The sequence below is a fragment of the Megascapheus bottae genome, chromosome 10 (assembly GCF_031878675.1).
Source record: "Megascapheus bottae isolate mThoBot1 chromosome 10, mThoBot2.hap1, whole genome shotgun sequence".
Classification (NCBI taxonomy): domain Eukaryota; kingdom Metazoa; phylum Chordata; class Mammalia; order Rodentia; family Geomyidae; genus Megascapheus; species Megascapheus bottae.
This window is the reverse complement of record NC_143518.1, coordinates 51,178,441-51,205,587: the sequence shown is the minus strand read 5'-3', so window position 1 is coordinate 51,205,587 and position 27,147 is coordinate 51,178,441. Positions and strand designations below refer to the sequence as shown.

General features: G+C 39.0%; 1 protein-coding gene across 2 annotated transcripts in view; it reads right to left on the bottom strand.

Annotated features, from left to right (window-relative positions):
* LOC150058436 (voltage-gated delayed rectifier potassium channel KCNH1) overlaps positions 1-27,147 on the bottom strand; it is a 301,331-nt gene that overhangs the window by 211,362 nt on the left and 62,822 nt on the right. The window contains exon 6 of one of the 2 annotated variants that reach the window (XM_090341256.1): positions 16,100-16,573. In XM_090341256.1, coding sequence (XP_090197382.1) covers positions 16,100-16,573 — 474 coding nt within the window. The remainder of the gene's footprint in view (positions 1-16,099; positions 16,574-27,147) is intronic. The other variant, XM_090341257.1, reaches the window with a different exon arrangement.

The window sequence follows — 27,147 nt, the reverse complement described above, 5'->3', positions numbered from 1 at the left end:
GGGCCTTAGCACTAGTCTCTCTTCAGCTCAAGGCTATCACTCTACCACTTAAACCACAGCGCCACTTCCAGTTTTCTGGTGGCTACTTAGGGATGAGAGTCTCACAGATTTTAGTGCCCAGGCTGGCTTTGAACCATGATCCGGAGATCTCACTTCCTGAATAACGAGGATACAGGCCTGAGCTACCGGTGTCCAAATGCCTGAACGTTTTGTGCTCAAGGCTAGTATTCTACCACGTGAGACACAAACATACTCCTGGATTTTGTTGATTAACTGGAGATAAGAGTTTCACAGACTTTCCTTCTTGGTGTGGCATTTAACTGTAATCTCCAGATCTCAACTTCCTGAATAGCTAGGATTATAGGAGTGAGCCACCAGCTCTTCTAATTTTTTTTTCTTTTAAAATAGTCCACAATAGAAATTTATTTATTTATTTATTTTCATGTTTTTTTCATATATTTTTATTGTAATTAATAGAAGGGTTACATGATATTTGCCAAATAGATGGTGCATTAATTCCCATACATTGATACCCTTTCACATGTCTTGGTCCCCATTTCCCTCCCCCCCACCCCCACCCCTCATCTTGTTTTCCCCCGTTCCCTATCCAATTTCAAGTAACCAAATACAAATATATCCAATATATCAGGTAACAAAGTGAGATACTGTAACAGTATGAGATAACCAAGGGACAGCAAAAGAGATGAGAGATAACGTAGTAGCTTGAGAACAACAATCATTCATTATATGGCTTATGTTTCTATATCCTAGAGATCCTTTCATTTAGTGTCCTACTATCTGGCCTTTGTATCAAGGTTTTGCTCTATTGCAAATCTCTGCTAGGAGAATACAAGGTTTGGTGCTAGCAGAACTGGTTAAGCACATGCAGAAAACTAAAGTTGGATCCTTCTTTGTCACCCTGTATTAGAATTAACTCCAAATGGATCAAAGACCTCGAGGTAAAAGCCGACACTCTGAAAACTTTACAAGAAGGAATAAGAGATACACTAGACCTCCTTGGCACAGGTAGAAACTTTCTTAATAAGGACCAAGAATCACAACAAATCAGAGAAAGGCTGGATAAGTGGGGCTGCATTAAACTGCAGAGCTTCTGTAGGGCAAAGGACATAGCTAGTAAATTAATTAGGAAGCCTACAGAGTGGGAGAAGATCTTCACCAACCATACAACAGACAAAGGCCTCATATCTAAAATATATCAACAGTTCAAAAAATTGAATCACTCCAAAACTAATCTCCAAAGTAACAACCATCCCATGAAAAGATGGGCCAAAGACTTAAAGAGAGCCTTCTCTGAAGAAGAAACAAAAATGGCCTATAGACACATGAAGAAATGTTCAACATCTCTGGTCATAAAAGAAATGCAAATCAAAACAACTCTAAGATTCTACCTCACTCCAGTTAGAATGGCCAGGATCAACAAAACTAATAACAACAGATGCTGGAGGGGAGGTGGCCAGGAGGGATCACTACTACACTGTTGGTGGGAGTGCAAACTCGTTCAACCACTATGGAAAGCAGTGTGGCAGTTTCTCAAAAGACTAAACATAGAGCTCCCCTATGACCCAGCAATTCCACTACTTGGCATTTACCCAATCATCCAGAAACAAAGACATACTAAATCCACCAGCACAACAATGTTCATTGCAGCACTATTTACCATAGCAAAGATATGGAACCAACCTAGATGTCCTTCAGTTGATGAGTGGATCAACAAGATGTGGTATTTGTACACAATGGAATTCTATGCTGCTGTCAGAAAGAATGGCATTGCCCCATTTGTTAGGAAATGGAAAGACTTAGAAAAAATCATATTAAGTGAAGTAAGCCAGACTCAAAGGAACATAGGCTCAATGGTTTCCCTCATTTGTCATAATCAGTAGAAATCTTCTAAATTTTTTAAAGGAACAAAAATTAAAAGCATACTTAAACACACAATGGTTGAGGTTCTTTGTAAATATACTAGGCCAGCATTCATGAATAACTGATATCAATTACATTCAAATGACTAAGTCAACTGTATTTTAATTAAAATAGAAGCATACTTTCTTTTTCTTTTTTTGCCAGACCTGGGCTTGAGCTCAAGGCCTGAGCACTGTCCTTGGACTTTCTCAAGGCTAGAGCTCTACCACTTGAGCCTCAGCACCACTTCTGGCTTTTTTCTATGTATGTGGTACCAAGGAATCGAATCCGGGTCTTCGTGCATGCAAGGCAAGCACTTTAACCACTAGGCCAAACTCCCGGCCCAATAGAAGCATACTTTCTGTGCTTACATTTCCTTGCTATTCTGAAATACATGATCTTGATTCACCTAATTCATTGTCTTCAACACCGTCAATATTTGAGGAACTGCTCTGTTACTATGTGAGTACTATGAACTACAAAGGAAAAAGACACAATTCCTTTTCTCCAAATTGGAATTGTCAGTCATTAACTGTGTAAGTAGAGTGTGTGATTATAACATAAAGATACATTAGTATGTTTTGCACAGAATAATTTGTGCACAGAATTTCAGAAAAGAAGGTCAATCAACTTGGGGCCTTTATGGAGAAGGTACCATGTCTGCAGGGCTTACAGGATGGATCCTATTCCAGAATTTTGCTAGAGAAAAGCATCAAGGTCAATAAAAGGAAGAATACTTCAGAGCACAAAGCCAATATATTTGGTTAGCATGAATATGTAATGGATGTCACTTCAAAAATAATGATGCAGGCCAGTGAGTTGTTAACTCTCTTAGGTAAAGTACATTACAATCTGGTTTCTGTTATCTAGTGAATGTCACACTGCATCAGAGGTGTAGCTAATGGACTGAAAAGTGAGTTTCTGCACCAAACAACTCCATATTGACAGCCCACTCCAACCTCCTATTAGTGGAAGCTTTGGCAAATGGCCAGCGGTGATCAGCATCTCTTTCCTCACAGATAAAGTGAAGTGGGAATATGCCAAACTCATAATATTTTAATGAGGACTTCAAGAGAAAAGCCACATGAAATGCTTAGCACTTAAGTTCTCAAAACTATTACCCAAGAGTGTTAGCTGGCTATTCTTCATGTCTGTTTCTTTCTTACTAGGAACTCTACATTGTCAAGACACAATGTGCTACGCTGCAAAGTACAGTTCCTTCATTCTGTCCTACAAAGGACTTGACACAATTTTGACCCGTGCAATAGCAGCAGAATCCATTGCATAGATATTTTTGAAAGCCCTTAAAAGTAAAAGAGATTCAGGAAATACATGTTATTTTGCCTCTTGCCAATCTTCCTTTTATTCACTTACAACACGGACTTGATAGCTAGAAAAGAAGCCATTAGTCTATGGTCACGTGGAAAAGGAGGAAAATCACAGAAATTTTAGCCCAGAAGAAGTTAAGCCACTGAATCCACATCAGCAATTGTGTACCAGTGGATTTCCAATAGTGTGCAATTTCTATTTCCAGACCACTGTTGTTTGGATTTTCTGGTATCACTTGCCAAATTAAACATCTAAGTAAGAAATTTTATTATTTCTTCTCTTTTTTCTAATCTTCCTCTCCCAGACTTATTCCATTAAAATGCATAAGCCTATATACTTTCTAAAAATTAGAAACTAGACTAAGTTCTATGAGGGCCAAAGCAATACAAAAATCCATCTAAATTGTTCTAAAATACCTTACTAAAACCTCCCTCAAGCTCAATTGGATTTCATAATTTGAATAGTTAATAAAATCCATCTACCACATATGACTATATGCATAGTTGATCAGGAACCTTTCTTTAAGCACATGTATTCATCAATACAGGTCAGATTTCTCCAAAGATGTTTGGGTCAATGAAGACTTTTATAACTCATGAAACTCACAATTTTGGAATATATCTACCATCTGAGGATAAATAATATTCTATGGGATTAGGAGTCAGACCAGGTAGCACAAGAAGGAATATATGAACTAAGCTGAAAGAGTAATGAAGATTTTGAGGAATAGGTATGGTAATTAAAAGGAACTACACAAGCAGAAACTTCAGTAGCATTGTTCACCAACATTGATAATTTAGTAACGAAAATAAAAATAAACACAACATTTATGGAGAGATGTTGCTATGTCAGCATTGTTCTACTCACTTAACCTGGATAATTCATTTCTTTTTTTTTAGTATTTTTTTTACTGTAATTAGTAAAAGGGTTACATGATATTTGCCAGACAGAAGGTGCATTAATTCACATACATTGATACCCTTTCACATGTCTTGGTACCCATTACCCTTCCCCCCACTCCCCCCACTCGTCTTGGTTTTCCTCCCTTCCCTATCAAATTCCAAATAACCAAATACAAATAAATTCAATATATCAGATGACAAAGTGAAATACTGTAACAATATGAGATAACCAAGAGACGGCAAAGGAGATGAGAGACAACATAGTACATTAAGGACAACAATCATTCGTTATATGGCTTTTGTTTCAATATCCTGGAGGTCCTTTCAATTAGCTTCATACTATATGGCCTTATGTATCAAGATTTTGCTCTATTGCAGATCTCTGCTAGTAGAGCCCAAGGTTTCTACTGATTATGACGAATGAGGGAAACCATTGAGCCTAAGTTCCTTTGAGTCTGGCTTACTCCACTTAATATGATTTTTTCTAAGTCTTTCCATTTCCTAACAAATGGGGCGATGTCATTCTTTCTGACAGCAGCATAGAATTCCATTGTGTACAAATACCTCATCAACTGAAGGACATCTAGGTTGGTTCCATATCTTTGCTATGGTGAATAGTGCTGCAATGAACATTGTTGTGCTAGTGGATTTAGTATGCCCTTGATTCTGGATGGTTGGGTAAATGCCAAGTAGTGGAATTGCTGGGTCATAGGGGAGTTCTATGTTTAGCCTTTTGAGGCACTGCCACACTGCTTTCCATAGTGGTTGAACGAGTTTGCACTCCCACCAACAGTGTAGTAATGATCCCTCCTGGCCACATCCCCTCCAGCATCTGTTATTATTCGTTTTCCTGATCCTGGCCATTCTAACTGGAGTGAGGTGGAATCTTAGAGTTGTTTTGATTTGCATTTCTTTTATGACCAGAGATGTGGAGCATTTCTTCATGTGTCTATAGGCCATTTTTGTTTCTTCTTCAGAGAAGACTCTCTTTAAGTCTTTGGCCCATTTTTTAATGGGATGGTTGTTACTTTGGAGATTAGTTTTGGAGTGATTCAATTTTTTGAGTTGTTGATATATTTTAGATATGAGGCCTTTGTCCGTTGTTTGGTTGGTGAAGATCTTCTCCGACTCTGTAGGCTTCCTAATTAATTTACTAGCTATGTCCTTTGCCATACAAAAGCTCCGCAGTTTAATGCAGTCCCACTTATCCTGCCTTTCTCTGATTTGTTGTGATTCTTGGTCCTTATTAAGAAAGTTTCTACCTGTGCAAAGGAGGCCTAGTGTATCTCCTATTCCTTCCTGTAAAGTTTTCAGTGTGTCAGCTTTTACCTCCAGGTCTTTGATCCATTTGGAGTTAATTCTAGTGCAAGGTGACAAAGAAGGATCCAACTTTGGTTTTCTGCATGTGCTTAACCAGTTCTGCCAGCACAACTTGTTGAAAGAATCAACAAAACAAGGAGTTAGTTCTTTGAAAGAATTAACAAAATTGACAAGCCCTTAGCAAATCTTACCAAAAAAAGAAGAGAGCATATCGAAATAAACAAAATCGCAGATGAAAATGGTAATATCACAACAGAAATTACCAAGATCCAGAATATCATGAGGGAATACTTCTCAAACCTTTATGCCAACAAATTTGAGAATCTAGATGAAATGGATGAATTCCTAGCCAATATTAACATACCCACACTGAACCAAGAAGAACTAACCCAACTCAACAGGCCTATTTCAAGCTCTGAAATAGAAATGGCAGTAAGAGACCTTCCACCTAAGAAAAGCCCAGGGCCAGATGGATTCACAGCTGAATTCTATAAGGTCTTCAAAGCAGAGCTCACACCAATACTCCTCAAGCTCTTCAACGAAATTGAAAATGAAGGTTCTTTACCAAACTCATTCTATGAAGCCAGTATAACCCTCATCCCCAAACCAGACAGAGATTCATCAAAGAAAGAGAACTATAGACCTATATCTTTGATGAACATCGATGCAAAACTTCTCAACAAAATACTGGCCAACCGTCTACAACAACTCATCAAAAAAATTATACACTATGATCAAACTGGATTCATCACAGGGAGACAAAGCTGGTTCAACATACGCAAATCAATTAATATAATTCAACACATCAACAGGAGCAAGGACAAAAATCACATGATTGTCTCAATAGACACGGAAAAGGCATTTGACAAGATCCAACACCCCTTTATTTTAAAAGCTCTGGAGAAACTAGGAATCCATGGAACATTCCTCAATGTAATAAAGGCTGTGTATGAGAAACCCACTGCTAGTATTACACTTAATGGTGAAAATCTAAAGCCATTCCCTCTAAAATCAGGAACAAGACAAGGATGCCCACTCTCTCCACTACTCTTTAACATAGTATTAGAATTCCTAGCCAGTGCAATAAGGCAAGAAGCAAGCATAAAGGGGATCCAAGTAGGGAAAGAGGAAATAAAACTATCCCTCTTTGCAGATGACATGATTCTGTATTTAAAGAATCCTATAGACTCTACTCCCAAGCTCCTTGAGCTGATTCAAAACTTTGGAAGAGTAGCAGGCTATAAAATCAACCCTCAAAAATCAACTGCCTTCCTTTACGCCAACAGTGAGAGGAACGAGGCAATAATCAGGAAAGAAACTCCTTCCACAATAGCCTCAAAGAAAATAAAGTACCTAGGAATTAGCTTAACTAAGAATGTAAAGGACCTTTTTTGATGAAAACTTTAAAACCCTAAAAAAGGAAAATAAAGCAGAACTAAGGAAATGGAAAAACCTCCCATGCTCCTGGATTGGAAGAATCAACATTGTGAAAATGACAATCTTGCCAAGGGCTATCTACAAATTCAACGCAATACCCATCAATATCCCAATGGCATTCTTTAAAGAAATAGAAGAGGCAATTCAAAATTTCATATGGAATAATAAAAGACCCCGTATAGCAAAAACACTTCTTAGCAGAAAGAACAGCGCTGGAGGAATTTCAATTCCAAACTTTAGACTCTATTACAGAGCTATAATTCTCAAAACAGCTTGGTACTGGCGCAAGAACAAACCTGAAGACCAATGGAATAGAACTGAGGACCCAGATACTAAACCACAGACCTATGGCCACCTAATCTTTGACAAGGCAGCCAAAAAAATAGAATGGATAATTCCTTTCATTTTTACCACAATCTCGTTAGATGAACATAACCATATGCCAATATTTCAGATAAACAACTGAGCACAAGTGAGTTAAGTATAATCACTTAGGTAATATGACTAGTAAGAGGATTCAAATCCAGACAAATGAAATGATACCCCCAATAAAAGCAAACTTTTAAAGCCATTTAATAAAAGCCAAGTTTCTAACTTTGGCAATTAAAAAAATAATATCTGGTATTGATATCAGCAGCCAGAAAGTTTGTAAAATTCTACAATCTGAGAGTCAAACAGATGATAGCTTTCAGATCATTTAAAAAGTGTATTCTTACAATCCTATTCATTCTATTTTAAGTGACAATCTGCTGGCAATTGTGGACTAATAAATTCAGATGATCTCTCCTTCTAAGAGAACTACAAACCATAGATTATTTGTAAAGCAGCTTGATTGTATTTATAATCTATCCAAATAGATTTTAATCATGTGACAAAAATCTAGAAAATGGTGAAAATTAAATAAGGAGTCCAGTGTTTGAGCAGAGTATTTTCCTCTAGAGTATTTGTCAGTTCCACTGAGGCAAGTAAGAGAGTGAAGATCGAAGAGATCTAAAGATCTCTTGAATTGAGAAACACAGGCAAAAATCTAGAAACTATCAAAGAAAGGGTTCCCGAGGATCCTTTACTTAGAACCAGGTAGATATTTCCAAAGCAAAGTGACCAGAAAATAATCTTAAAATATAACTCCAATCACCTCAAATTTAAAGATACATTGACGTGAGTCTAGCTGCCAATGTTTTGGGGTACCTATGAAAAAATTTAGCCGGGCAAGGTGGCTCACGCCTGTAATCATGGCTACCCAGGAGGCTGAGGTCTGAGGATCTATATTCAAAGCCAACCCAGGCACTAAAAAGTCTATGAGACACTTCTCTCTAATTGAACCAAAAGTAGCACTGTGGCTCAAGGGACAGCGCCCAGGCCCACAGTTCCATTCCCACGACCAACAACAATAAAAAAAGAAAGAAAAAAATATAAAATATTCTCTATAAAAAATATAATTCAGGGGCCAGGAGTTTGGCCTAGTGGTAGAATGCTTGCCTAGCATGCACGAAGACTGGGGTTCAATTCCTCGGTACCACATACATAATAAAAAAAAAAGCCGGAAATGGTGCTGAGGCTCAAGTGGTAGAGCTCTAGCCTTGAGAAAGTCCAAGGATACGGCTCAGGCCCTGAGCTTAAGCCCAGGACTGGCAAAAAAAAAAAAATATATATATATATATATATATATAATTCATACACTCTAAAACAGTTCTACAGTCTTTCACATAGAATGTCCAGTGCACAATCAAAAACAGCCATCACATAAAACAATCCATAGGAAAAGTAAGAAACAAAAGAATTCAATAACATGAGACCCACAAGCACTCTAGATTGTGGAGTTATTTTTAAGTAGACATTAAAATAATTATCCTTAATGTATCTGACAAGATAAAAGGTGAGATCAAAACTTTCAGCAGAAAACTTAAAACTACAAAAATAGGCCCAGGGACAATTCTAACTGAAAACTGTAAGAACTGAATAGGCTGGATATTCAGTGGCTTTCTTTCAAAATAATATATAGAGTCTACAAATCAGCAACTTAAGAGAAAATCTTTTGTACATACAAAATGAACTTAACAAAAGAGAATAACCAAAATAACCACCACTGATAAAAAAAAATATGAAAAGATGTGAAACCTCTTTGGTGTTTTATCAAAACACCTAGGGTCCCTGTGCTCTTCAGCTCAAGGTTGTCTCCCTCCCCTTGAGCCACAGTCCTACTTCCCATTTTCTAGAGCTTAATTGGAGATAAAAGTCTAGTGCCGGGGCTGGCTTTGAACCTTGATCCTCAGATCTCAGCCTCCTGAGTAGCTAGGATTACAGGCATGTGCCACTGCACCCCATCTGGATATAAAACTCTTATCTCTAGTTAACCAGTAAAAAGCTGCAAGTAGAGGAATGGCTCAAGTGGTAGTGCACCAGTCTTGAGCAAAAAAGCCAGGGAAGAGCACAAAGCAGTGTGTCTAAGATCCAATGCTTCCTCACACAAAATCTTACAATGAGAAGCAACTGCAGACTCATTAAAGTGGGTAGAATTAGACAAGCTAGACAAAAATATACTGTATACATATATGCGCATATTCCAAAGAACAAAGTCAATGCTGGTTATAGAGTCAAGCAAGGACTTATTCTGGGCAACCATTCTGGACTAATGTTTGCTGGTATTTATTACATAGCACAAATAATACCCATGGCCCAGCAATTCCATTCTTCCAACTAAGAGAATAAACACAAATGTTTGGGTAAAAAATAACCTAGCCAGGCTCGGTGACTCATGCCTGTAATCCTAGCTGCTCAGGAGGCTGAGATCTGAGGATCATGGCTCAAAGCCAGCATCGACACTAAAATCCATGAGACTCTTATCTCCAATTAACCACCAGAAAACCAGAGGTAGCCCTGTTGCTCAAGGGGTAGGGCAGGTAGCCTTGAGCTGAAGAGCTCAGGGACAAGACCCAGGCCCAGAGTTCAAGCCCCACAACCGACAAAAAAAAAAAAGTAACTTAGATGACTATCAACAGTAGATCTAATTAATCAAGTGTAATCCTTTGGTAGAATCCATGAAACAGCCCTCAAAAGCATCCCCCACCCTCTAAAAGCAGTACTAAACAATAACAAAAAAAAGACAACATAAATAGATACATTGTTGTCTCACTTCACTTCTATAAAATTCAGAAGTAGACAAGAGCAAAGCCATATTAGAAATCAGAATAGGAGTGCTAGAAATCAGGCTTCACTTGGTACTTCGTTGGTGGGTAAGTGGCTGTCTGACTGCTCTGCTGTGCAGCGGAAAGCTGAGAGAAAGCAGTCCACTGAAAGGCGCATGATCAGGGTTTTTCTTCTTCAGAGTTCTAGAAATACAGAAAATCTTTTGTTTCATAATAGCAATTGGGGTCTTTATTAATAGGCTTTATTGTTTAGAGCAGTTTGAGTTTATAGAAAAAATGACTGAGCACTATTACTTCAGCACTGATGATTTCAGCTCTGATCAGTAAGGTCCTATCCTGGAATTTCCTTCTCCTGAGAGTCTGGATGTGGGCAGAGGAGAGGAGGTGAGATCCAGAGAGCAGATTCACTCATGTTAGCAACCTGTATTAGCACTTGAATAAGACACACAGACAGACAGACCGACAGACAGACAGACAGACAGACAGACAGACAGACGGACAGGGTAGAGTAGGGTAGAGTAGGATAGATATAGATTCACACAAGTTACTGTGCATGTGAACACAATAGACAGAAAACAAAATTGCACTGTGGTAGTCTCATATCTCATCCTCTTTTTCTTGAAATTTCTATCATTTATGTTTGTGCTGAGAATTGCTGCCACCCAATTATTTTGGTAAAAAGGGATACAACCAGGCACGCTGGAACTGTGGTCTTTATCCTCCAACTTCCAGTCTTGTTGGTGGAAGGAAGTCTTGCTAATGGGTGTGTTCTTCTCTAGATAATTGAAACTCATCAGCAGTGACCAGTGACTAATTTCTAGGATGTTAGCAATGCTCCTAGTTTACCTCCACTCACCTTACCTCTCCACTGCCAACACAGTCTGGACCATGTCCTTTGATTTATCTATTTGTTCACTTTATTCTGTGTTTCCAGTGGAGTAGAATGGTAAATTAGACAAGCCTTTAATTTAAGCAGAGGTTCAAGCATCAGAGGTACTGTGGCCTCCATAGGACATGAGTTGTGATTAGACTGGAGGGTAACAGGGAGTGATTGAGAGTCAGGGAGTACTTTCAACAGTGGGAAGTTGAACTTGCACAGCTTTCAGGAAACAGTGACTACAATGGGAAGAGGTGACCAGGGGCCCAGGGACTGACATGCATAGCTTGGTTCCCTCGGCCATCAAGTTCTCTGGTGAGGCAGCCTAAAGTGTCAGAACAGACACACACACACACACACACACACACACACACACACACACACACACACACACACATCTAGAAGCCAGAAGACTACAGACCAATTAATTCCAGCATTTCAAAATAGCTGCCACTAAGACAATCTACCCCTTTTTTCATCTTCACAGAAAGATAAGACCCACTTTAGAGTCACAGAAGGCTAGAGCTAGGAATAGTCTTATACCAATAAAGCAAACCAAGTCCAAGGACCATTCAATGACAGACACAAAGGTACAGCTATTACGTTCTTTCACTTTTGGTAGTTTTGTCACCACCACACCGTGAAAGTCTGGGGGAGCAGCTCTGAGGTTTTCCTTTTAGCAGCATACCTCACTCCGTAGCATCTCCCATGACAGAGGGTTGTGAGCAAGTGCCAGTTTGTCAAAGCACAGGTTAATTATATTGCTATCTGCGATTACAGAGCTAGGTATAGAAGGAACTCTTGGCCAACTTCTGGTTCCACTGCACCAGAATTGTGACCCAGAAGATGTCACGACGTCCCCACTCTCCCCTTTGCACTTCTTCACTCTAATACCAATAACTGGTTAGGTTTCTTTAGGAAAATAAATGTTTTGTCAATAATAATTCCATCTTCAATTAACAAAGCACACTAGGCCAGCAGTCCCGTGCTGTTGAAAGAGCTTCATTTGGCTTCTGCTTCAAGGTACTCATTCCAAGAACTCGGTTTCCAGAACTCTTATCCTCTAACCAGTGTATGCGATGTGCAAATATATTCCCAACAGCCTCCAAAACAGATTATTACCAACAGACTGGAGAATGACGCACATGGAAGCCCATCTACATAAGTGAAACAAGTTGAGCCAAAAGACCATTTGTGTGGCTTAAATCATGGAGCCAAGCAATATCCACAGGGCTGAATTCATCATGGCAGGCAACAGCAATTTAACCAAGTCTTTCGTTAACCCAAGCCTAGATGGGTCCAGTCTTTTCATCCACCCCATATGTACACACACACACACACACACACACACACACACACACACACACCCCAAATGGCAAGGCCACCACTGATTTGTCCCTTCTTTGGTAGTCTCCATGGCATACAGTTTGTTGGTATAATTGGAGACACCAAAGACAATTAAGCTCTGTGTATTTTTATGAGAAATGAGTCAATGATTTCCTCCCTATACAATCTTACATTAGTAGTACACAACCTTTAGCCAAGGTTAGAAGAGAACAAATGTTAAGTGTGAACCTACTAAGCCATAGATCAGAACTCTACTCAAGAGATTTTCCCAGGCTTTTCATGAGCCCACATCAGCTTTCACAGATAGAGGAACCCTCGTGGCCTCCCCAAACTCCTCAAACCCCTCGTAGCCCCTCAGTCTTCCTGTCTTCTCATGAAAGGATTGGCCCTAGAAACCAGTGTTTCTGACCCTCATCAAGCATCTCCTACTTCCCATCTCATCACCCCACACCTGCCTCCTCCCCACTGCCATATCCAGTGCCTAACTCCCTCACCATAGTTAGCCAAGCCAAGGAACAGGCCACACACAGCAGAAGCTCCCTGGTGGGTGTGGACTCACTTCCATAACTGTTTTGCTCCTGTTTTATCAAGTATGTCATCACTGGTAGAGGAAGTCCGGAGGGTGAGCCTTTGTACTGTGATCGATATTTTGCCAGGCGCTCTTGAGTGAGGCAAGTCTCCTCAGTGTCTGTTTTCATATCTGTAAGCTAAGAAAGTTGAACTAGAAAACCTTGTTGGTCCTAACCAGTTCTGGCCTCCAGTAGGTCAACTTATCACCTCCACCTCCTCTTAAGTCATTTCAGGTAGAAGGTAAGAAATTTTACAATGAACTTCCAGAGAGTTGAGATCAGTTCAAAAGAGACTGAGAACTCACCAGACTTGGTCACTGGGTCTTGGATGGAACTCAGTTTACCTATTGTCCAAACACCATTGCTTCAGGCTGCTCAAGTCATATCTCAAGTTGTAAATAGAAAAACTGTGATCTAGAAACATGTGATCTCAATAACGCACTCTAGAGCCCCAGCTCTCCTAATGAATGATGCCGACACTTCTAGAAACCAAAATTTTCATTTCCTCCCATTGATGATCTCCCTCTCTATCACCATAATTAGTACAGAGGGCATTATCAAATTAGTAGATGTAAAATCAAGTCTTTCCCAAAGCCAACTGCAGCTGTAACCCCTTAATAGTTACCATATTTATGAACTAATAATAAATGCTTTTTAGATAAGAAGCTTACAGATAATAGATATTTTTCCTGTTGCCAATCTATTCCATGAATCTAGAAATCAGGGTTCTCCTAATTAAAGGAGAAATAATCCAACACACACAGTCCCTGGGATAAGCTCTCTGCTTTCCTAAGCAAGCAGGTTACTTAGATTCATTGCATGCATGTTTATGGCTCAGCCTTTTCTGTTTATTGGTTGGTTTGGGTTTTGTTGTTGTTGTTGATGTTGTTGTTGTTATTGGGGTGTGTGTGTGTGTGTGTGTGTGTGTGTGTTTGCTGGTCATGGGACTTGAACTTAGGGGATGGGTGCTATTCCTGAGCTTTTGTGCTCTAGAACTCTACCATTTCTGGCTTTTTTGTCACTTAATTGGAAATAAGAGTTTCACAAATTGTGCTCCCTCACTTTGTAGCCCAGGCTGGTCATAATCCTCTAACCCCCTACTTCTTAAATTCTGGGATTGTAAGCATGAGCTTTCAGGCTCACTTTTGCCAATATTTAATGAGAACCTATGCATCTATTATCTGAAAAACTTCCGTGTCACTGCTACAAATATCAAATGGGTTATTTCACCAACTCAAGTGGTTTATTTTTATGTTAAATTTCACTCCCCATGTGATTATCAGAAGCTTTTATAGCTGGAGATATTCATTTGAATAACCTAAACCAAAAGTGATAGTCTTTTTCCCTTACTAAGTCACATAAAATTTTCAAGAAATGTGAAAGAATATCATTTCCAGTGTATACCAAAAGTCACAATTAAGAATCCCAGCATTTCTTTAGAGGTACTTCCACTACCATAAATGACTGGTAGTTACTTATTAAATCCCTGCACAAAGTCTAGACGGGCCATCCTGAGAATTAGCCATTGGGAATTGGAAGTCCATTAAAGCACAAATACATCACGTAGACAAAAGCAGGGGTTGGTGTGCATCTAGAGCATTTGAGCATACAAATTCTCTTCTCCTCCCTCTGTATCTGGCAGCTTTGTGTTAGAAGAGCTACTAATAGCCAGAGAAAGAAGCAGTCAGTTGTTCAATTCTCCCAGGGGAAGGGACTGGAGTCCTCAAGGACTGCTGGCACTAATCTGAAGATAGTCACCATTATGCTCCCTGGTAAGACATTGTCACTGGCCACACCTTCATATTCTGGCCAGGAGCTGTGCCCCTTTTAACTGTTTCCAGGATGAGTTTCAAGCTCTCCATCCCTGAGGATGTGCCTTGTCTCAACTCAGCCCCAGATGGCTGCCTATGGAGGCAGCCAGTTAATCCTTGGAACCCTTTGTAATCTGAAGCAATAAGGGCCCACTGTTGAACAAGGCTGAAGGCTGATCATATAACTGATTTATCTTAATCTACCTGAAATATCAAGTGGGAATAGAAAATAGAAAAAGGAAGAGTGACTCGCAGGGAATGTAAACTAGATAAGGATCTGACATCTTTCTTTGCAATAACTGACATCCTTTGTGTGGGGCACATCACATCAAGGGTAAAAGGCCTACCTCGTGGCCCAGTGCTCACTTCCTGGTTTTGGAGATCAGACCTGCCTGCCTCCTGGTTGGGAGGCTGGCTGTGGTTTGTGATGTAAAATAAGGCTACCTCGAACCCATGGATTGGCCCCGCTGCCCTCTCTCACCACACCTACCTCCCCCTGTCCTACCTACTTTTATGTTAATAGACAATACTGCTTCTTACTTTAGCCCCTGGTATCTTGACATTCTCCCTGGCACGTCTGTGTCTTCCCTCTGGAGAAGGGAGGGCTGGGTGAAGGCAGCTAGCCGGCCCTATCCTTTCTCGGTCTTGTCTTAGTCGGGGCGTGTTCTCTTTGCCCTTCCTGCTGGTCAGGAGGCAAAGAGTGCTAAAAACCCCGACATTTGGCTTTTTCGAAGATGTTCATTCCTTACCACTGCAATGTCCCCTTCTGGCACCCATCCTCCACCCCCCCCCCCATCCCGGTATCAATTCAGATACACTTACAGAACATTTATCTTCTTTCAATTCCTTCTGTTGCCTGCACGACTAACAGTCTAAAGCAGTATAATCAGAAAACCTGACTTCTCTTAACCACAGTAAGTACCAGACTACTCCCCCCCAAAATGGTCACCTCTAGAATTCATTTTAGTACACAAATACCTCATTATCATATTTGCCAAAACAAACAAACCAACAGGAAATATGAGATTCAGTCTGTTACAACTTAATTGCCTATGAAATAGCCAAAGGTCCGCAGCAAATAAAAGGCTCCATCCTTATAATCATCAATTGGTAGACACTCAGCAATTGAAGAGCAAATGAATGATTCACCAGTGCAATGGCCATGCATGGCTGCTTTTGCAGCCCCATCTCCCCAGAGCCAGCAGCTTATACTCCATATGCAAGAAGAGTAAGTCAGCCTTTGGTCTCTTCCGCATCCGTTCACTGACATGCAGGGCCTCTGAGCCCCCAGAGGACAAGGAACAGCAGGCAGAGGGTACCTGTCATGCATGCTCCCTCATTCATGCTACTTCTTGCCCATTTCATTACTCTTCAGTTGACCACCCACATTTAATTCAGCTTTAAAAACATGACAACAAGGTCTGAGATTTGAGGGATGTACCTGACTCTCTCTCCCCTCCAGAGGTGGTGGAATCTGATCAGCAAAACCAATCTTCCCTGGATCACCCATAAAGGCACTAACCTCATCCACGTTCTCAAAAGCGTTGATGACGTCATAGGGCAGACAGGACAGAAGGTCAATCACAAACCATGTCTTCAGGTAGTTCATGCGGATAAGCTTAGGGTCAGAGATAACCTCCCCTGCTGGTCCCACAAAAGTAGTGTGAAAATTCAGCACAATGTCCACCAGGAAAATTACATCCACAATGCTATCCACAACCAGCCAGGCTACATTGTTCTGCCTGGTTTTAAAGGAGACATTGTAAGGGACCAAGATGGCTGTGTAGAAGGTCAAGATCAAGATGATCCAGTCCCACGTGGTCTTAAAAACACAGTAATGTAAGATGATATGAGGTGGAGTCTTTGGTGCCTCTTGCTTGTATTGAGGAAGGATGTCTGAGCCCAGCTGCAGGACCTGTACAGTAAAACACGGCCAAGAAAGAACGAAGTTAGGATTTAATTGCAAGCATCTAACCAATTTGCATTGATCATTCACAAACACTCACAATATTTTATATGAATCATTAGCTATAGTAGCAGGTGCTGGAGAAGTATAAGTAAATGTAAGTGAACGTGATAACAGAAATAGTCATATTGAAACAATGACAAATGATTATTTGGCTTACTGTGAGCCAAACTGAGTTCTCAATACTCCACGTGCATGTATTATTTCATTTCATTCTTTTTCTACAGTCCTGGAGCTTGGGCACTGTCCTTGGGCTTTCTCAAGGCTAAAGCTCTACAGCACCATTTCTGGCTTTTACTATGTATGTGATACCAAAGAATCGAATCCGGGTCTTGGTGCATGCTAGGCAAGCACTCTACCACTAGGCCAAACTTCCGGTCCCTAACTCATTTCATTCTAAATACAATATTAGTTCTTTTTAGCCAGTTATTTAACATGACAGATAAGAAACTATGACTTAGAAAGTTAAAATATTCTATTCAATAAATACTTATCGCTTCATGCCAGGAACTGTTAAGGACTCTGGATATATATGGCAATGCAGAAAAATATGGTATCTGCCCTCGAGAAGCTCAGCCTCATAGACCAATCAAGGATCATTTCCAATTGTGCTAAAAGCTGATTAAGAGACTGAAGAAATGGGAGAACGTGGTGATTTATCAGTGTGACTGTGAACAAGAGCAATGGAAGAGTCCTTGACTACAGTCCAAATGATAACAAAGAACTAGCCTTTCAAACTTATGTGGGAAATTATTCTTGGCACACAGCACCACTGGTACAACGACCTCAGGAGGGTACGGACTGTATTTTCAGAAAGAAGGAAGGCTAATGTGAATGAAGTGCACTGAAGCAGTGGGGGTCACATTCAAGGACCTCTGAGAAGAAAGCAGAAGCCAAGAAACCCCCTTCACCCAAATGGGCCAGAGGAAGGTGTTGGATTTTATTCTCAGTAAAGTAAACGGAGGGTCTTATACAAGGAAACAATAATTGGAAGCATGGTTTTAAAAGTCCACCTAAAGCTATAGACATGGTAATGGAAATATAAACATAACTATATAGACATAAAAACCTATGACTCTATAGACATAATGTTTTATTTCATAAATTAATATGTTTCTATGACATACAAACCCTTAGCCTAATTGTGATTAAGTTCTAAATACTAAGTCCCAGTGATTGTAAATAGATTCCCTCCTTGAACACTTGTATATTAAACTTGTCGTTTAAAATATGATGTAAAAATCAATGTTAATAAATTATTTTAAAAAATTAAAAAAAAGTTCACCTAGCCTGCTGTAAAAACAACAAATTGTGGCAAAGGGTTTAAGAAAAGAATCGTGCCAGGATTTCTAGAACAACGTTGAAAAAAGATGGGGTAATGGAAAAAAAGTAGACTAATTTTGTGCATGGATTTTAAGTAAAGCTACTTCTTAGACTCTGTGATGGTAGATAGAGAAGGAAGATGAGTAATGAAAGGTACCCAATGCTACATGTCACCAGTTCAGTACTACAGAACTGTTTAGAATGGAATGGATAGATTCCAAGGATGAAGAAGTAGCAAGAGACAGAGCCAAGATCTCACACTCAACCCTCGCTAGGTTCACAACACATGATATTCCTTGTCTAGGTTGTATTTCCCTGGGTAACCTAGGCTTTTAAGGAAACAGATTCAGTGCAGAAAGAAGACCAGGAATATCAATGTGGCCTTCACAATTAATAGTCAAAAGTCAAAATACCGGGCTTCTGAGAACAGGCCAAAATGGAAGGGACACTGTGCACTGACTCTCTCTTATATCGTAAGACCTTCCTTTTATCTCTAGAGGTTGATGATCCTTTAATAAATATAAATGTTCCTGCATTCTCTCTAGTTGTCTCAAGGTCTTAAAGTAGAAAAGGAAAGTGAGAGATATCCCGTGCTCACCTCATATTATCCTTGGACCAAAAGACTCCACCCTTCCCACCCATGCACACAGCTTTTCTAAGCTTGGCATTTCATGTTCTCCCTCATAAAGACACTGACAGACATGTGATTAAGAAAGCTTAGGCCCTGAGACCTCAGGGAAAAAAATGGATAATAGCTTCTTAAGAACATATTGAACAAGGGCTGGAGTAGAACTCAGCCTACAGGCCAGTACAGTAGCAAGCATTTGAGCTTGATCTCCAGTACTAGAAATCATCATCATAGAATAAATCAAATAAAATCAAGTGAGTGGGGCCAAGCTTCTGAAAAGATAGTCTAACAGAATAACCAAAAGCTTTGGACATTATCTACAAAGCTATTGTAAAAGACTAAAAGGTAAGAAAAGACACTAAACCAGCTAGGAATGAATGACACAGCAGCGTGTTCCCTAGGTAGTCTTTTTGTTCCAATACTTGAAGCTGAGGAAGGCAGCAAGCTCAAGATACCAAGGTGTACAGACAGAAGTATCCCCAACAGGACCAAGACATGAGAAAGGGTATCAATGTGTGTGAAGTAATGCATCTGGTGAATATAATGTAACCCCTCTATTAATTACAATAAAAATATATGAAAAAATAGGGTACTTGACTGGAGAGGAAAGCAAATAAATTAAATGGTGCTGAAAGGGATAACATGAATAATGAAGTACTTTAAAAACTATTCCAAGAGCAGGAAGAGCCATGCTTTGAGCATAATTGTGGTGAAGAATGATGGAAAAATGAACAAAGATGCTAAGCAGATAATGATAAGAGCCCTCTGCCTCTTTTCCTAAAGGAGAAGAGCCAGATTCTTCATGAGAGGACATGGCACCTTACCATCCTGTCTTTGGTTCCTTGAAAAGAACCTGCTGTTTGAGCTTCTCTTAGTTCCCCTTGTTTCACTAGTTAATCCCAGCTTACTTAATAAAACCAAATCCAGGCTCTCTACATTGATGAAACAGTGAATTAGAATAAATTGAAAGAACAAATTGTATGAGTATATTAAAAACTTGGTGTGTGTACCTATGAGCATTTAAAAGGCAGCCAATTTTCCTACCATTGAATTAGTTCTACAACAAAATTTACTTTTTCAAAAATTTAAGTTTTACTCCAGGAAAGGGAAACAAGAGGTTTATCATTGTGATTTTTGTTCTTAATGTACTATATGAAGTTATTTCTTTTCTCTGTTTATTCCCTGTTTATCTCATGTTACTGTATTTAACTTTGTTATCTGGTATATTGTATATATGTTTATTTGAAATAGGAAAGGGAAGGGGGAAAACAAGATGACTGGGAGGGGTGGAGGAGGGAAAGGGGGACAAAAACATGAGAAGGGCTACCAGGGTTCAAGAAGTAATGTACCCACTACCTGACGAATGTAACTGTTACCCCTCTATACATTATCCTGGCATTAAAATACAATTTTTTTAAAAGCAGTAGCAAAAGGAAATAAACTGAAGAAAAGAAAGATAGACTCCAAGAAATGGAAATAAAAACAGTATCCCCAACAAAGCTCATTCTCTTCAGCCAAAATGTGGGGCAGGGGTAGCGCAGAGGCAAGGAAGAGGTCAGGCAGCCTCAAAAGACAGAAAGCACTTGGACAACAGCCACTCAATAGTAAAAACTACCTGCTAGAACTGTGGTCCCTCTCTCATCTAGGCCAATAAAGAGTTCCCCTTTTCAAGGTAGAAATGAAGGAGTCCATGGCCCATCCCTAAGGGGTTCATCATTCTAGAGAAGGCCTTGCTATTAACCTGGACCTCTACCCCATCCCGCAGCAGTAAGACTATCCCTAATACCTAAACCCACAGGTCCAGCTCTAGGGGAACTAGAACTGCGACCCCACAATTGACAATAACAAGAAGGAGTACCCCTCAAATGCTCTTTTAACCCAGTCAGACAGAAATGTAAAGAACTGCCTGACACTCTCCTCTACCATCTAAGTATTAAAGGAAGTTATCTAAAGCAAAAGCTATAAAGATGATCCAAAACTTTCTACAATAAAACATGTCAGGGTTTCAATAAAAGAAATCACTCATTATATGAAGAACCATGAGACTATCAACCTCAATGAAAAACAATTCATCAATAGACACCAACACTAAAATGACAAAGATGTCAAGATGACAAGATTTTTAAATAGATATCACATAAATGCTTTAACAAGTGCCTACAGATATGTAAAAGTAAAGTCTTGACAAAGAAAGAAAAGAGGGAAAGTCAGAGAGTCTGAACAGGGCACTTTGCATGTATATATGTATGACATGTCAAAATGAAACCCCCAGGTATAACTAATTGACTCTGATTTTTTTAAAAACAACATAAAAAGGTTTCAAAAATTGCATCAAATAAGGTTATGAATTTAAATGAAAAGCTCTAAAGTTTTAGAAAACAAAGGTAAGAGAAAAATCTTCAGACTCTAGGGCTAGACAAAGTGTTATTAGATTTGAAAGAACCCATAAAAGGAAAAATCTAACAACTGAATTTAAAACTCTCCATCTGCAAAAGACTCTTAAAAGGATAAAAAGACAAGCTATGTCTGAGAAGAGTTACCTACAAGCTACACATTCAACGAAGAAACAGTATTGAATGCATATAGTATGCACTATAGCACCTTAACCATAAAAATAAGAAAAAGAGAATTAAAATGAGTAAAAGTAATGTTCAAACACTTAGCCAAGGATATATAGACAGCAAGGAAGTGCATACACAAAACGTTAAACAATAACCACTAGACAAACATAAAACCACAATGATCACTAGAAACATAGTTCAAATGGTATATGACAAAGACCCGGAGTCCAAACACCAAGTATTGTTAAATTAAAAAAAGTACAGTGAGATACTATAATAGATGTACCATAATGACTAAAATTTTAAAAATAGTTAACAATAATACCAAATGCTGGTGGGAAACAGGACAGACTCAATCACATGTGTAAAATGGTACAGCCTTGGGCCGGGAGTTTAGCCTAGTTGTAGAGTGTTTGCCTAGCATGCATAAGCACTGGGGTTTAATTATTGGTACCACATACATAGAAAAGGTCAGAGGTGGTGCTGTGGCTCAAGTGGTAGAGCTCTATCTAGCCTTGAGGAAGCCCAAGGATAGTTCTCAGGCCCTGAGTTCAAGACCTGGGACTGACAAAAAAAAATGGTACAGCTTCTCTGAAAGAATTTGATGGTTGATTTCACTTAATGGATGATGATCACACAGCTTAGCAATTGAACTCCTAGAGGGTTACTCCAGGAAAAATAATAACTTTAAGCTCCCATAAAAATCTGTACATGTCTAAGGACTGGTGGCTCACATCTATAATCCTAGGTACTCAGAAGGCTGAGATCTGCAGACTATAGTTCGAAGCTAGCCTAGACAGAAAAGTTGATGAGATTTTGTCTCCAATTAACCACAAAAAGTCAGAAACGGATCTGGCTCAAGTGGCAGAGTGCCAGCCTTGAGTGGAAAAGCTAAGGGGGGGGCATGAAACCCTGAGTTAAAGCCCCCGTTCTGGCACACACACATACACACACACACAGAGTCTGCACATAAATATTAGTAATTATTTTATTTATCATAGCCTCAAGCTAGAAACAACACAACTATCAACAACTATCATCCAGTAGATATATGACTTTGACTTATACAAACTATGGTACATCTATACAAGAAAACACCATTCATTAACAAAAGGATACACACTACTGATACATGGAATAGTCTAGATGAGTCTCCAGAGATTAAAAAAAATCCAAAGACATCATATTTACAATTTCATTGAGGTAACATTCTAGAGATAGAGTCTAGAAAGAAGTGATTTCAAGGGTTTAAGATGTGATGGCAAGAAGAAAATGGGGTACAAGAAATGACCTTGTGGGGGGTAATGGGGACCAAGACATGTGGAAGGGTATCAATGTATGTGAATTAATACACCTTCTATCTGGCAAATATCATGTAACCCTTTTATTAAATACAATAAAAAAATATTAAAAAATAAAAATAAAAAAAGAAATGATCTTGTTTGTTATAACTCTGCCAATATTTAGTTAGTTTGAAATAAGTTTTTTTAATAAAGAATTGTGGCTTTATAGAAGAGATCCTGAATTGAAAGGACCTCCAGGATACTGAAACAAAAGCCATATAATGAATGATTGTTGTCCTTAATCTACTATGTTATCTTTCATCTCCTTTGCTGTCTCTTGGGTATCTTATATTGTTACAGTATCTCACTTTGTTATCTGATATATTGAATTTATTTGTATTTGGTTATTTGAAATTTGATAGGGAAGGGGGGAAAACCAAGACGGGGGGTGGGTGGTGGGTGGGGGGGAGGGTGGTGGGTACCAAGACATGTGAAAGGGTATCAGTGTATGTGAATTAATGCACCTTCTATCTGGAAAATATCATGTAACCCTTTTATTAATTACAATAAAAAATTATAAAAAAGAAGAGATCCTGTACATACAGTTAAGAGAAAGTCAAAGGTAAAATGAAGATGAGTTTTTAGAGGTGTCTCATATATTTGTAAGTAGTTTTGCAGTTGAGACTATTCAACAAGAATTCTGCAGAACCCACCAGCAAGGAGCCAGCCACCTGCTGATTGCAAACCAAAGTCCCACAGAGCCCCACAGTTCTATTGTTCAAATCCTTACGAGAAATTGCCCTTTCAGGAAAAAAAAAAAAAGGTTACTCCTGTGTCAGTCTAATGTATTGCAAAATTATTTCTAAATGGACTTTCCATTCTGCATCTTCCCAGGACATTGTCAGGCACTGCTAGGGTGAGGCCTGTGTTGATAGTGTCTTCTTATCTTCCCAAATACCAGGCTGACCATAGACTCTCCTCCTGCCGCTACTCCTGTAATATATACTCAGGGAGAAATTGATGGAGGTGCTGAGCTAAAAATGAAAGGTTGATGAGCAATTGTATTCACTTTCTGTTTTCCTGTCTCTGGGATTCAGCCTTTTGTGTTTAAGCCACTGGGTTTAAACACTATAAGGGGATTTTGATGCTAGGGCATTTGATTGGCAAAAGTGACAAACTCTCCAAATCTTAACATAAAAGACTACTTGAATAGAGGGAAATGGGGACCAAGACATGGAAAAGGTATCCATGTATATGAAGTAATGCACCTTCTGTCTGGTGAATATAATGTAACCCTCCTATTAATTACAATTAAAAATATATGGAAAAAGACTATGAATAATTCCCATAACATCAAGGTTTTAGAGTCTGATTTTTTTATACAGATTTCATTCTAATATGAACTCATAGCTGTTATCATGACACTGTTTCAAAGAAAACAAATAAAATGGAGATGCTATCGAACTAGTGCTTGACTAGAGAAAATCAATATCCTTAAGAAAAATTCCCTGACCTAAATAGTGTTTGGCATCCAGTGAACAATCCTAATCCAATAGTCTTTTAGTACTATAATAAATGACTGATTTTCATGCTGATCAGAAAGATTTCCATCATAGCCTCCTCAGTAGTAACAGGTTTTTTTTTTTTTAGGATCCTTCAGTAAAAAATAGATTTTTTTCATATTAAAAATATGAAAGTCAAACTCACTAATCTCTTTCACATTGATCTTGCACTTATCTTTCTTCTTTTTTTTTTTTCGGTTGGCCATGGGGCTTGAACTCTGGGCCTGGGCACTACCCTTGAGCAATTCAGCTCAAGGCTACCACCCTTACCCCTTGAGCTATAGCACCACTCCCAGTGAATTGGAGATAAGAGTCTCAAGGTCTTTAGTGTCCAGGCTGGCTTTGAACTGCAATCCCCAGATCTCAGCTTCCTGAGTAGCTAGGATTACAGGCGTGAAATACCACGCCTGGCTTAAACTTACCTTTCTAATGTCTTTTTCTTTTGCCAGTCCTGGAACTTGAACTCAGGGCCTAGGCCCTGACCTTTGAGCACTTTTGCTCAAGGCTAGTACTACCACGTGAAACAAAGCCCACTTCCAGCTTTGTGTGTGTGTGTGTGTGTGTGTGTGTGTGTGTGTGTGTGTGTGTGTTACTGCGGAATCAAACCCAGGGCTTCATGCATTCTAGGCAAGCACACTACCACTAGGCCATACTCCCAGCCCTTTCTCATGTCTTCTATTGCATTTTTGAATCCTTGTATTCACACAGTGATTCAGTTCTAGAGATGGAAAAATGTAATGGAGGCTCAATGTAATGGAGGTGAAGTAACTCACCCTGAGTCATGCACGAGATGAGTAAGCAGAGGAGCTGGTATCCACAACCTAACTTCTAGTTCCAGATTCAAGTCTTTCCACTAGTCCATCCTCACAAGCTACCTTTCATAGCACAGTGACATGCATCACCACATCTCCTGTGCCTCCGGAAGACAAAAAGGCTGGTAGGTTGCTTATTTACAGATTAGATTTCTGTACTTCTTCCTTCTTGAAACAATCCTTGTTTGACTTTCTTAATCTTTCTCTAGTTCTAGTACCACAAATGTGTGCAGCTCAGATACTACTTCAAGAAGCCTCTAGAACTAATTCTTCAAGAAGTTCTGGTGACATTGTTCAAAATGATTTTTACTCTTTATCTGGTGTATATAACTGTATATCACTCTTACAAATAACAGTAAAATTTCATTTAAAACGTTCTATTGGAATTCCATAGTATTAACTACAAACAATCTGTTGTACAGTAGCTCTCTAGGACTTATTCTTGTCAACTGAAACTTTGTACATTTTGACTGTACCTCCCATTTCTCTTTCCCTATAGCCCTTGGCAGCCTCTTTTCTATTCTTTTCTGTGAGTTTGACTATTATAGATTTTTCATATTGCATACACATGCTATTGTAGGATTTGTCCTTCACTAGCTGATTTATTTTACTTAGAATGTCATTTCAAATTCATCTTTGTTATTGAAAATAGATAGTTATAATTGTCTTAATATTCTACTGGAGGTATACATATATAAATAAGCATTTTCTTTTTTAAGGTATTTTTATTGTAAAATGGTGATATACGGAGGGATTTCAGTTACATAAGGTAATGAGTACATTTCTTTTCAAACAATGTTACCCCTCCCTCATTTTCTCCCACTTTCCCTGCCCTTCAACTACCCCTCAAGTAAAGCATTTTTTTATCCACTCCTCCATCATTACTTCCATGTCTTGGCTATTGCAAATAAAGTGGCACTAAGCATGAGATTATAGATATCTCTTTACGATCTTGATTTCAGAACAAAATCTAAATACATAAGGCCAAATAGTATGACGCTAAATGAAAGGACCTCCAGGATACAGAAACAAAATTCACATAATGAGTGATTGTTGTCCTTAATGTACTATGTTATCTCTCATCTCTTTTGCTGTCCCTTGGCTATCTCACACTGTTACAGTATTTCACCTCATTATCTGATATATTATATATATGCATATTTGGTTATTTGAAATTGGATAGGGAATGGGGGAAAACAAGATGAGGGGCAGGGGTGGGGGAGGGAAATGGGGACCAAGACATGAGAAAGGGTATCAATGTATGTGAAGTAATGCATCTTCTATCTGGTGAATATAATGTAACCCTTCTATTAATTACAATAAAAATATATGAAAAAAAGATCTTGATTTCAATTTCACTGTACCATTTTTGACTCTGTGTGTGTGTGTGTGTGTGTGTGTGTGTGTAATCAAAAACAAGTGTTGTAATTCTAGCTATTCAGGAGATTAATATCTGGTGGATTATGATTCAATGCCATCCCAGCCAGAAAAGTCCACAATATTCAACATCCAAAGTAAACAGCACAAAGCTAAGCTAGAAGCATCACTCAAGTAGCAGAGTATCAACAAAGTGAGGTCTAGAGTTCAAGCTCTGATGCCAACAATAAATATATTATATGTATGTTTATATGCATATATATGTATCCATATAAACCCATATGTAATGCATACGAATGTTTTTAGCATACTATAAGCACAAACAGACAAGAGAGAATATGTGATATCTTAGGGAAATATTCTAAATATAAGCACTTCCATCAAGAAACAAAAATCAGAGCCTACATAGACCATTTGTTATCAGAACAATTTCTAGCAGATGTGCATCTCTAGGAATGAAGCATTAACACTAATCGGGTGCTTACTCTATATCCCACTGTAATCTAGTGAGACATTAGTTCAATTAATTCTCACAACTCGGCACTAGGAGTTTGGTAGAGTGCTTGCCTAGCATGCGTGAAGACCCAGGTTCATTTCCTTGGTACCACATACATAGAAAAAAGCCAGAAGTGGTGCTATGGCTCAAGTGGTAGAGCGCTAGCCTTGAGAAACCCAAGGACAGTGCACCAGCCCTGAGTCCAGGCCTAGAATATTTCTCAGACCTCCTTATATAGTCTAGAAAAAACTAAGGTTTATGAAAGTAAAGTAAATTCTTCAAGATAGCAAACATTTTAAATGGTCATCCCATGCTGACACCCTGGCTAAGTTGAACCCCAGGGATATAATTTAATCCTTTTGTTCTCATATTATGGTTTAGGCTAAACACATACAAAATACAATTCAGTCCTTATACAAGCATGTGTGATAGATATCGGGATCTGTTTTGTAGATAAAGGAAAATTATTCCAGGAAGGTCA